Source organism: Mesoplodon densirostris, chromosome 19 (assembly GCF_025265405.1).
Source record: "Mesoplodon densirostris isolate mMesDen1 chromosome 19, mMesDen1 primary haplotype, whole genome shotgun sequence".
NCBI lineage: Eukaryota > Metazoa > Chordata > Mammalia > Artiodactyla > Ziphiidae > Mesoplodon > Mesoplodon densirostris.
The window spans coordinates 36,806,217-36,818,762 of NC_082679.1; the positions used below are offsets into that span (position 1 = coordinate 36,806,217).

At 39.1% G+C, this 12,546-nt stretch overlaps 1 protein-coding gene across 1 annotated transcript in view; it reads left to right on the plus strand.

Annotated features, from left to right (window-relative positions):
• Window positions 1–12,546, plus strand: part of LPCAT2 (lysophosphatidylcholine acyltransferase 2) — a 64,763-nt gene that overhangs the window by 30,218 nt on the left and 21,999 nt on the right. The window contains exon 11 of the mRNA XM_060083718.1: window positions 1,611–1,764. Within this exon, the coding sequence (XP_059939701.1) occupies window positions 1,611–1,764 (154 nt within the window). The remainder of the gene's footprint in view (window positions 1–1,610; window positions 1,765–12,546) is intronic.

The following is a 12,546-nucleotide window of genomic DNA, read 5'->3' on the forward strand; positions in this document are numbered from 1 at the left end:
TGTGCGTTGGTCATGAGAGGAGAACGAGATAGTAAACATGAGTCAGCGCAGATCTGCCTCCCTACCCAGAAACAGCTGAGTAGGTGGTCCTGCCACCTTCTTATGAGAAAGATGGCATAATTATATGGGACTGGCACAAGGTGGTCAGAATTCCTCATGTGAAATAGGAATTGACTTGTAGAGCAGCAATTCTGACCATCATTGAATTTTAAATACTTCCCTAGATCAACCTTCTCCTTCTGGGTACATAATTTTTTTTTAAAGGCAAAAAAAAATATTGTGATTTTTATTATCTGGTTTAAACCATTTAGAACATTCCCTTTGAACTTCCTGGTATGAAGGTGTAACTCCCACATCCCTCTCATTACAGTTCATTGTTTTCAGCCCTGACAGGGATCTGCAGAATTTATTAACTCAGCAGACCTTGGCATCCTCCCTAGGAGGGAGTTGCAGAACCAGTTACTGTATTAAAGTTCAATATTAAAAAATATTTTTGATAACTGATGTAGCAAACATTATTTATATCTTCTAGATAGCAATGTTTTGATGTTATATTTTTACAATATTCCAGTAGATTTGAAAAAATTAGATAGTTACTGAAATTGGATGTAGAAGTATGTGTTAAGTCACCTGTTTAATTCTACAGGATGTGATGTAAGCTACAGTATATTTTTCAGTGTTTTTTTTGTTTTGTTTTGTTTTGTTTTTTTGCGGTACGCGGACCTCTCACTGTTGTGGCCTCTCCCATTGCGGACCACAGGCTCCGGACGCGCAGGCTCAGCGGCCATGGCTCACGGGCCTAGCCGCTCCACGGCATGTGGGATCCTCCCGGCCCGGGGCACGAACCCGCGTCCCCTGCATCGGCAGGCGGACTCTCAACCACTGTGCCACCAGGGAAGCCACCAGTGTTTTTTAAAGTGTTTTATAACTAATATTGGAGGAAGTGTACAAAGTCTAATGAATCCCCCATCACAACATTTTGTGAAATGTGAGTTCGTTATCATCCGGAAAGCTTGAAAGCAAGAATTGTATTTTTTCTTAACAACCCAGTAAGTACTGTTGACTTACTAAGTAATATTTGGATTAAAATGTGAGTTCTTTTTTTCTTCTCATGAGTCATTTATTATCTTACCACATTGCTCCTTTTCCCAGTTACTTTTCTTTCCCTCAGATATTTGGGATAATTACAGTTATGCTAATATCCTTTAAAAAATTAGAAGTCTGTATCCATGTTCAAAGTGTGCCTTAAAATATTCATTTTCGGGGCTTCCCTGGTGGCGCAGTGGTTGAGAGTCCACCTGACGATGTAGGGGACATGGGTTCGTGCCCCGGGCCAGGAAGATCCCACATGCCGCAGAGCGGCTGGGCCCGTGAGCCATGGCCGCTGAGCCTGCACGTCTGGAGCCTGTGCGCTGCAACGGGAGAGGCCACAACAATGAGAGGCCCGCGTACCACAAAAAAAAAAAAAAAAAAAAAATTCGTTTTCTTCTCCTTTTCAAATGTAACACTGAATATATTTTTCCCTCAGACAGATGAATAAAACAGAGCTCACAAAATGTCCAAGTGGACTGTAAAACGCTAATAACACATCTTCATAACTCTTTGTTTAGATTAGATTGGGATGGGATTCGTAAGCATTTGGATGAATATGCCGCTATTGCAAGTTCCTGTAAAGGAGGAAGAATTGGAATTGAAGAATTTGCGGAGTATTTGAAGCTGCCTGTTTCAGATGTCTTGAGACAACTTTTTGCACTCTTTGACAGGGTAGGTTAAAGTTTAATCTTTAACACACAAATATTTTTATTTCGCGAGTCCCCACAGGGTATAAATCAGTATGGCAGGCATTAGAAAAACTTGCTAGGTCAATGTTAGAAGAAGCAAGGCTGAGCCCATAGTTTAATTGCATGCTTTTGTTTTCAGCTTAATAGTAGTAGTAGCAGTAGTAGTCGTAGTAATAATAATAGTAATATAATAATGATTGTGTGTGTGTGTGTGTGTGTGTGGCAACAGTCATGATAGTGTCTATTTATTTTAAACACCAGGTCAGAAATAAATATTGTGACCATATACCCATATTTGTGTATGGAATTGGAAAGGTTTACATAACTAGCAAGAATTTTAATATTTATGTCAAAATCATACATTGATGACATGGGTGGTACTATTCTATCCTGAAGGTTTCTGGACTTCCCCAAAAACATCCGAAGACCAAATAGATTTTAGTTTATTTATAACAAAGTTTTCAATTAAAGCTTGACTGTTTGTCCTTATATTGGGGATTCAGTTTTCTGCTTACGAATATGTACGTACATGGAGTTAGATAATTGAAATGTCAAAGTTTCCTTAGGAAAAGTGCATCAAGGTTTCAAGTTCTCTCTTTTTAATTTGTTTTTTAATATATAAAGTTGACAGTAAAGTTTACTTTTTTGGTTACAGTTTTGTGAGTTCTAACAAATGCATAGAGGCATGTAACTACCACCACATTCAAGAAATACAACTGCAAAAAAAAAAAAACTCCCTGTAGCTAGGCTTTTATAGTCAAGCCCTTCCCTCACCTTTAACCATTGGCAATCACTCCATCCCTATAGGTTTGCCTTTTCCAGATGCCATACAAATGGAATCATTTAGTATATCCTTTTGAGTCCAGCTTCTTTCACTCAGCATAATGCATCTGAGATTCAGCCACATTATTGCATGTATCTGTAATTTGTCTCCTTTTATTGCTGAGTGGTATTCCATTGTGTGGATGTACCATACTTGGTGTATCCATTCCCCAATTGAGGAACATTTGGTTTGTTTCCAACTTGGGACAATTATGAATATAACTGTTCTAAGCGTTCATGTATAGGTTTTTGAGTGAATATAGTTTTTCCTTTTACTTGGGTAAATACTTAGGGTTGGGTAAATACTTAGGATTGTTACCTTTTTTATTTCACATTCATTCCTGAGGGATATTTTTGTTGTACATATATGGGATTCTGTATAGAGTTCTTCCCTTTCAACAATTTAATAATTTCATCCTGCTGCCTTCAGGCCTATCTGGTTGTTTTTCAAGTTCCTCCTGCCATGGTATTTTACCCAGAGGTAGTGCTTTTTGTATTTTGATCAAAGTTTCTAATTGTAGTGAGAAGGAGAGATAGGCTAAACTAGGCTCATTCCATCCTGGCTGGCACCAGAAGTCCCAGGTCTCTATCAACCACTGGGAAAAGATATTTTGCAAAGAAATTATAGCCTGCTGACAGAAACCAGGACAGAGCTTTTCTTTTTCTTCTTACCCAGAGGTCACTAACATTCCTAATGACTTATTCCGTGACTTATTCTCTTAGATGAACTTTTTTTTTTAATTTATTTTAATTTTGGCTGTGTTGGGTCTTCACTGCTGGGTGCGGGCTTTCTCTAGTTGTGACGAGCAGGGGCTACTCTTTGTTGCAGTGCGCAGGCTTCTCATTGTGGTGGCTTCTCTTTGTTGCAGAACACGGGCTCTAGGTGCGCGGGCTTCAGTAGTTGTGGCATGTGGGCTCTGTAGTTGTGGCTCGTAGGCTTAGTTGCTCCGCGGCATGTGGGACCTTCCCGGACCAGGGCTCGAACCTGTGTCCCCTGCGTTGGCAGGTGGATTCTTAACCACTGTGTCACCAGGGAAGTCCCTTAGATGAACTCTTCTTTAACATGATGCAGGTAAGCAACATTCTTCCATATGGAATGCACAAGCCTCTCTTCTGTGCTTGTTGCAGCATACAAATATTGTTTCCTTGTCTGTGCAATGGTAATGTGTCACTGCAATGGTGCTACTATAAAGTGTAATGAAGATTTAGGGAAAAGGAGATGTAAATTATGGGATGTAACAGTGCAAGTTGGGAAAATAGAGGCACTTTTCACTTATACTGTTACTAGTATTTCTGTGAGATTTGTATAGCATTTTTCAGTATGGCTCTGGAAACCATGCAAGCAATTTTAAATAAAGTTTCTATAAATATGAACTTCGTGACAGGAAGGAATTTGGCAGGGACATACAAATAAGAACAGGAGATGGGGAAATGGGAAGTGACATGAAACAGGGACCAAGAGGGAAGTTCAAAGCACATGATAGACTTATGCTCATCAGGATTTTTAATCAAGATTAAAAATAGTCTCCATAGAAGTTGCCCTGTCTTTCAGGTGTCATACTGTCATAACAGCAATAACAGGATTGCTTTGATACCAGTTCTGTCTTTTGATGACTGATGATACCTGCCAGTGGCCCCATTGTTTCTATAGCACTGGGATATGTGGGAAGATTTGGGAGTGGGGAAGGGAGTGTAAACCAAGGATTACAATAAGCCCTAGTTAGCCAGATTGACTCACTCTGAACGAAAGAATACAATTAGCTCCAAGCAGTTTGGAGACTGGTGAGCCTTTGTGGCCAGTGTGGTTAATCACACTTCTGCATGGACTGCTTCAATCGGCTCACGTATCAATTGTAACTGTAAGTTTTCTTCACTTCTTTGTATAGTGTATAGACTTCACTTTAGATATAGACCATGAGTTGGGCTTTAAAACACTTTTGATCTCCAACATACTGGAAGGTAGAGAAAATAATCTGGAGAATTAACAACCAATGCATTTGACCTTTCTTTACCTCTTCCTTTTCTCTTCTCTTTGTCTCTCTGTCTTTCTCGCTTTCCTTTTTTGTTTGTTTTTAACATACCTGCATGTCTGTGCCTGTGAAGATTTGCTTTGTTTTGAGAAACTGAATTATGCAATCGTTGCCACGCCCTGTGCACATCCCCACTTCCATGCTCCCTTGGAGGGATTTAGCTGGGAAATGTTCCACGGAAAAGACAAAGAAGTTCAGTAACGTCATAATTTATTTCTCTCTGAGTAGCTTATCTTGCTAAACTCAATACTTATGAGGGGTGGGGGAGGAAGAAGGGTGGGAAAGAGAGAGGGTGGGGTGTTCCTCTTGCTCCTTCATTTCAGTAGCTATAAATTTTTGCAGGGCAGAAGGCTCCTCCATGTGCCTTTCCCACTTTATTCTCATTTTCCCCTTCCTTCTTTTCTTCTCTCAATCTCTCCCCAAGTCTGGTGCAATTGTGGTTGGTATTTTGGGGAAGGGGAGAGATCTGTATATCTCTCCATGTTCCCTTACTCCTTCTTGCCACATACATTCCTGGCAAGTCTGCAAAAACTTCATAATGGTTTTCGTCTCAGTCTGTCCTAAAAAAAAAAAAAAATGTGCTGTCTATTCAGTTTCTTCTGACCATCTGATGTGTTCTTTTAGATTGTCAGATATGCGATGGCAGATGATTTCAAGGTCCAACAGAAATGTGGCATTCATGATCCAAAGCATAGCATGGCTCATTGGATTAGGATAGTTTCTTGTGGAGAGGTCTCATCTCTGAAAAAAAGGAAAAGAAGACCCTTTTCATCTTTAGGTTTCATTCAGCTTCTTTATTTTCCCAAATGTACACTGAAGTCTCTGAATCAGAGACTGATTGGGATTAGTCAAAAGTCCACATGAGTTAGAGTTGAGAGCTGAGACGGTAGTTTAAAACAGTGGCTTCTCAACATTTTTTATGTTCATAATTCAGTTTCCAAGACTAGATTGTTTTGCCAGCATTCTTGAAGGCATTTAAATACACTTAATGGGACTGAGAAACAACACTGGCTAAGTCAGAAATAATTATAACACAGTCATTTTTACAGTTATAAGAATATCTACACAGCATCACCTTATTTCATTCATTCTTCAACGCTGTGTTATTGAGCAGAGCCATGTGCTACCCTGCCAGCAGTATCTTACATACCTATGAGACAAAGTCCTCAAATATTGCAGCACACATGTCATCTTTGTTGCTAGTTTGACAGTATACCATGTTATCTGCCTCTTACCTCTTACTAGTTGCAAGTCATCTCATCTGCACTACATCTCATGATACATTCAGGGTCATGTTCCATCTGGCACACATCACCATAACGGTATGTGTATTCGCTGGTGGCAAAGCTGTATTTCAGGGGTCAGCAGACTTTTTTCAGCAAAGAGCCGGATTGTAAATGTTTTTGACTTTGTGGGACATTGGGTCCTAAACTTTCAGTATAATTTGTACAACTGAATAGAAAAGTTAATCCACCCCACTCAGAAAGATTTCTCTGTTTATTTTCAGTCACTTAAGCCACATAAATGCCCTGTCCTAACTCTCAGCATGAAAATCTGCAAAATACAGCACCCTACCTTCTCTAACAGGGAAGGGCAAGCAAGGATGCTTGTTATTATATGCTCATGATTTAACACTTGAACTAATGCCAAAAACAAGGCAGACAGAAAGAACTCGGATAAAGAAACACATTCATTCCACACAATGCAAAACAGTAATAAAAGATCTCCAGAATAGCCAGAAATGCTGGATTGTCAAAGTGCTAAAGTATACACACACTTTCCTGTTCTAATATTTAAACAAAGGACATAGTAATGCCAGAAGAACTAAGTACCAGTTAGAAGGCCGAAATGGGAAAAATTAGGACAGTTTTCACATTTTTTAGAGAACGGAAATAGTAACCATCTATCTAAATTTTCTTAGCCTGTGGTCTGTTGTGTGCGTAACGGTTTTAGTAAAAAGAGAGTGAGCTCATGCCAGACTATAGCTGAATGATTAGAAATCAGTCTCTCTCATCTGTGAAGATGAATGATATACCACTAGTTAGAAATGGGGAGGATGTCAATAAGAAGTAGACAGATTTGGTGAGAATAAAGATTCAGAGTGACCCCCTTTAAATCAGATGTGGAACAATGGTGGCTATAATGCCTGACTGCAATCCTTCAATCAGTCCTTAAACTTTACCAGCATGCTTTATTTTCATCAGTTTAGGAAATATAGCAGGTGACAGTCAGCAAACTACAGCTGATAGACCAGATCCAGTCTGACGCCTATTTTGTAAATAAAGCTTTATTGGGACACAACCATGCCCATTTGTTTATGTACTGTCTATGGCTGCTTTCATAATACAGTGCCAGAGGTGAATAGTTGCAACAGTGAAGTCTTCTATCCTTTTTTTTAAATTGAAGTATAGCTGATTTACAATGTTGTGTCAGTTTCTGGTATACAGCAAAGTGATTCAGTTATATTTATATATTCTTTTTCAGATTCCTTTCCATTATAGGTTATTACAAGATATTGAATATTTTTCCCTGTGCTACACACTAGGACCTCATTGTTTATCTACTTTATATCTAGTAGTGTGTATCTGTTCATCCCAAGCTCCTAATTTATCCCTCCTCCACCCCCCCTTTTCCCCTTTCTTCTATCCTTTAAATTTCCAGTTCGGGTTTGATGTGTACTTTAGTATTTCATAGCTCATGTGAAAAGAATTCATCTTGATTCCAATCTCAATTAATCAGGATTTGTTATATGAAATCTAAAGCTCATATGATATAATTAACAGAAGAAGGCTATAACCTTCTGAGTGGGCTAGATGAACATTCCTATCCAGTTGTACCAGTCATCCTGAAAGTTTGATGGCCTATATGTCTGACCATTTCCTTCTTCAATTCTCAGGGTGACTTAACTCCCCCATGTAGTCCAGCATAATATTTTCCCTCCCTGAGTGTTCTTACACTAGAAATATCCTTTTAAGCATGAGAATTGTATGCTTTCTTTTTGGCTTCTCAATGCAAGTCTACCTAGGGGACACTTAGAGGAAACAGAAAGGAGAGGGCATTGATTAAAGCTCAATTTTTTATTGGAACAAGTGAGCAATGGCCTCCTCCAAGAGCATAAAGAGGTAAAGAACAGGGCTTTGTACGGAGCAAATTGTGTCAGACCAATTTAATTTCCTCCTATGACAGAGTGACAGTCCAAGATGATAAAGAAGAAGAAATAGATATTATCTATATGGACTCTAGAAAGGTTTTTGATTTCATCCAATGTGACATTTTCATCAATAAATTAGGAAGGTCTGGTCCAGATCATGTTTCAGTTAGGTGAAAGCCCCACTTGACAGAGAACCCTCACTGAAAGTGGGAGCTGTGTGTCCTGTGTTATTCGAGACCTGCTTCAGTCCCCCCACCTTGGAGTTCTGTCTGGAGGAGAAACATATTTGATAGGTTACCGGAATACTTTTGAAAACCATACAATACATCAAAGTGAGGATAAGGGTGTGTAAGTATGTCTTTAAAAGTTGTAGAACCAGACCCAAGAAAAAGATTAAATTACAGTCATATATAACATAAAAATACTTGGGCATGAGAAGGAAACTGAATGCAAGGTAAGAACGAAGCTGCAGTCACTTCATGGCACATGAAGATCTAGACTCAGAGAATTCTAGATGTCAGATTGCCCATCTTCCTCATTTCTCAGGAAGCTTCCAGCCCAAAAGAGGAAGTTGTATGCTCAAGGCTACAGAGCTGGTTAGTTGCAGCACTGGGAACTCCTAGTTCAGTATTCTTTTTACTACAAACCATCTCTGGACTTTTTAAAAATAACTTTCTTGAGGCATATTTTACATATCATAGCATTCAGCCATTTCAAGCATACAGTTCAATGATTTTTTTTAGTAAATTTACCAAGTTGTGCAACCAGCACCATAAATAAGTTTTAGAGTTTTTCCATCACCCCATTATGATTCCTTGTGTCATTAACTATTAATTCCTGTCACCTACCTATCTCCCAACCCTAGGCAACCACTATGGTAAGTCCTCCTGCGTTGTTCTAGACCTGGTCTAGAATAAAGACTAGAATAGAGACTTGTATAGGTTTGCCTTTTCTGGACATTTCATATAATGGAATCTTATGATATACAGTGTCATGTCTGGCTTTTATCACTTATTGTAAGCTTTTTTTATATAAATTTATTTATTTTATTTTTATGTATTCTGGCTGCATTGGGTCTTTGTTGCTGCACGCTGGCTTTCTCTAGTTGCAGTGAGCAGGGGCTACTCTTCGTTGTGGAGCACAGGCTCTAGAGTGCAGGCTCAGTAGTTGTGGCACACAGGCTTAGTTGCTGCGCGGCATGTGGGATCTTCCCGGACCAGGGCTCAAATCCGTGTCCCCTGCATTGGCAGGCGGATTCCCAACCACTGTGCCACCAGGGAAGCCCACTTATTGTAAGTTTTTGAGGTCCATCCACGTCATTGCCTGTATCAGTAATTCATCCCTTTTTATTGCCAAATAGTACTCCATTATATGATTTTATCACATTTTGTTTATTCATTCACCTGTTAGTCGATATTTAGGTTGTTTCTACTTTGGAACTATTATGAGTAGTGTTGCTAGTAGCATTCGTGTGTCACTGTTAACTTTTTTTTTTTTTTTTGCGGTATGCGGGCCTCTCACTGTTGTGGCCTCTCCCGTTGCGGAGCACAGGCTCCGGACGCGCAGGCTCCGGACGCGCAGGCTCAGCGGCCGTGGCTCACGGGCCTAGCCGCTCCGCGGCATGTGGGATCTTCCCGGACCGGGGCACGAACCCGTGTCCCCTGCACCGGCAGGCAGACTCTCAACCACTGCGCTACCAGGGAAGCCCTAACTTTTTAAGTTCAATAACTCTTCCCCCTCAAATTGAGGTTAAATTTTCCATTGAATATGGCCTCTTCCCCTACTCTTTTTCTCCAGAGCTGCACAGTAGAGTTGCCCCAGACAACAACCAAAGTTCCTATTAATGTTCTAATAAATAGCCTTAGGGGATTAAATAGTCCAGAGAAGAAAAGGTTTGTTAATCTAATAACAGTCTTTTATTCTATGATGGCTTATGAGAAACTGTTAGCCAAATGCTTTCCATCTTAGCAGAAAATAAATGAGAGGAATTGGATTTAAACTTCAGCGAAAAACACTTCAGATGGTCATAAGGAGGCACATTTTATATGACAATGGATGCTGTCAAGTTAATTTGCAATATTATAAAAACAAAGCCCATGTAATTTCCTCAGAAGCTTATATGAATGGATTTAAATCTATCTGAGGCCAGATGGCCCCTTGTGATCCCCTAAAGGGAAGAAAGTCCTTCTGTGGTGCTTCTTCAGTGTGGTAAAGGAAGACATTTGGCCTTTGGTGTTTACAGAGACTGTTTCACGGTGCCCCTGAGACCAGTTATTGGAGTCATTGTGCCATAAAACCAGTTGATGGAGAGTTTTCTATAAACCACTAAGTGTGGCAGGAGACATTGCTCTCATGTCCTACCTACAGAGCAGTGTCTCCCAGCTACGATTCTCTCCCGAATAATAGCTAGAATAATCATTATTTAATTCTAGAATTGTACAGTTTATAAAGTAATTTTACATTTAATCTCCTTTTGACTTCATATTTGAGCCTTAGTAGTTTCCAGAGTAACCTGTGAGATAGACTCTGTCACATGGCAGTTCAGAGTCCTTTCCAATTTCATTCTCTTCTATTGAGTTGCCTTTATCTCCCATCATTCTCAGCAGTAAACTCTCATCACACTGGACTACTCATTATGTCTTGAATACCACACATGCTTTAGTTCCTCTATCTTTTCACTACACCACCCCTTTATATATATATATATATATATATATATATATATATATATATATATATATGTATCTTGTCTTTTTGGAGAACTCTGACTTAGCCTATAGTCAGGCCTACACATTACCTCTTCTGTAGGTAAATGTTCTCCTTTCCTTTCCTCAGCAGAACTTATTGTTCCCCTTTTGGACACCCATATTGGTTTGATAATCCTATACAATATATTAGCTGTGTGACCTTTTATAAGTAGCTTAACTTCTCTGAGTTTTTCTTTCCTTATTTCAAATGCTTTTATGTCTTTCAGGGAAATTCTATGAAATTGATATACCAAAGAATATTCTATACAAATGTAATAGTTTAGTATTAATAGTAGAAATGTGAAAATAGACCTCAGATTATAGTTACAACACCTAGTTTTCTGTGGGTCTCTTTGATCCTTGAGGACAGCAATCCTGATGTTTTCATCTTTCTCCCCTAAACATTGAGTCCAAGTCCTGAAACATAATAAAAGAAATGGAATCTTTATGAAGTAGGCAGGGGAGATACTATTATCATCAGTTTGCAGATTAAAATTAAGGTCCAAAATGCTGAGTGATATAAGGATTTAGTTATGTCCTGGCCACTTTTCCCTGAGTTTACCAATAGAACTTCCAAAGACTGCTGAAGGGCTTGTACCCTGACTCTACCTAGTATCAAGGGTGAGGTTTCTCAAAGTATTATCTGGGACTATCTGTCATAGACTGACTTCTGAAGATACTTATTAAAAATATAAAATCTCACAAATGTAATTTTGAGCAAAGAGAATCCAGACACACAAAATCAGAAAAGAGAGGACAGTACTACCAAATTTACAGAAATAAAAAGTATTATAAAACAGTACTATGAGCAACTGTATATCAACAAATTGGTTAACCTAGATGTAATGGACAAATTCCTAGAAATGTACAACTTACCAGGACTGAATCATGAAGAAAGAGAAAATATGAACAGACCTAACTAGTAAGGAGATTGAATGAGTAATTTTTTAAAAACCTCCCAACAAAGAAAATCCCAGGACCAGATGGCTTCACTTGTGAATTCTACCAAATGTTTAAAGAAGAGTTAACACTAATCCTTCTCAAACTCTTCCCAAAAATTGAAGAGGAGGGAATACTTCCCAACTCATTCTATGAGGCCAACATTATCCTGATACCAAGGTCAGAAAAAGATAGTACAGTTGACCCTTGAACAACACAGGGGTTAGGGGAACCAAACCCCGTGCAGTCGAAAATCTCTGTATAACTTTATAGTCGGCCCTTTGTATCCATGATTCTGCATCCACAGATTCAACCAAGCTCAAGTGTAGTACTGTAGTATGTATTTATTGAATAAAATCCTAGTAGAACTGGAGGCACATAGTTCAAACCCGTATTGTTCAAGTGTCAACGGTACATGAAAAGAAAACTACGGACCAATGTCCTATATGAATTGTTTTATTTATTTATTTATTTTGGTCTTAGTTGCAGCAGGCAGGCTCCTTACTTGCGGCTCACCAGCTCCTTTAGTTGCAGCACGTGTGCTACTTAATTGCAGCACATGTGCTCCTTACTTGGGGCTCATGGGCTCCTTAGTTGTGGCATGCATGTGGGATCTAGTTCCCTGACCAGGGATCGAACCCATCTTCCTTGCATTGGAAGGCAGATTCTTAACTACTGCACCACCAGGGAAGTCCCCCATATGAATATTGATGCAACAATTCTGAACAAAATACTAGCAAACAGAATTCAACAACACATAAAGAGGATTTTACATCATGACTAAGTGGGATTTATTCCTTGAACGCAAGGGTGGTTCAACATATGAAAATCAATCAATGTAATAAACCACATTAACAGAATGAAGGGGGAAAAAACACAGTTACCTCAATCGATCCAGAAAAAGCATTTGACAAAATTCAACACCCTTTCAGATAAAAACACTTAACAAACTAGGAATAGAAGAAAAGTACTTCAACATAATAAAAACCATATATGAAAAGCCCACAGCCAACATCATACTCAATGGTTTGAGCCTGAAAACCTTTCCTCTAAGATTAGGAACACAAAAGGATGCC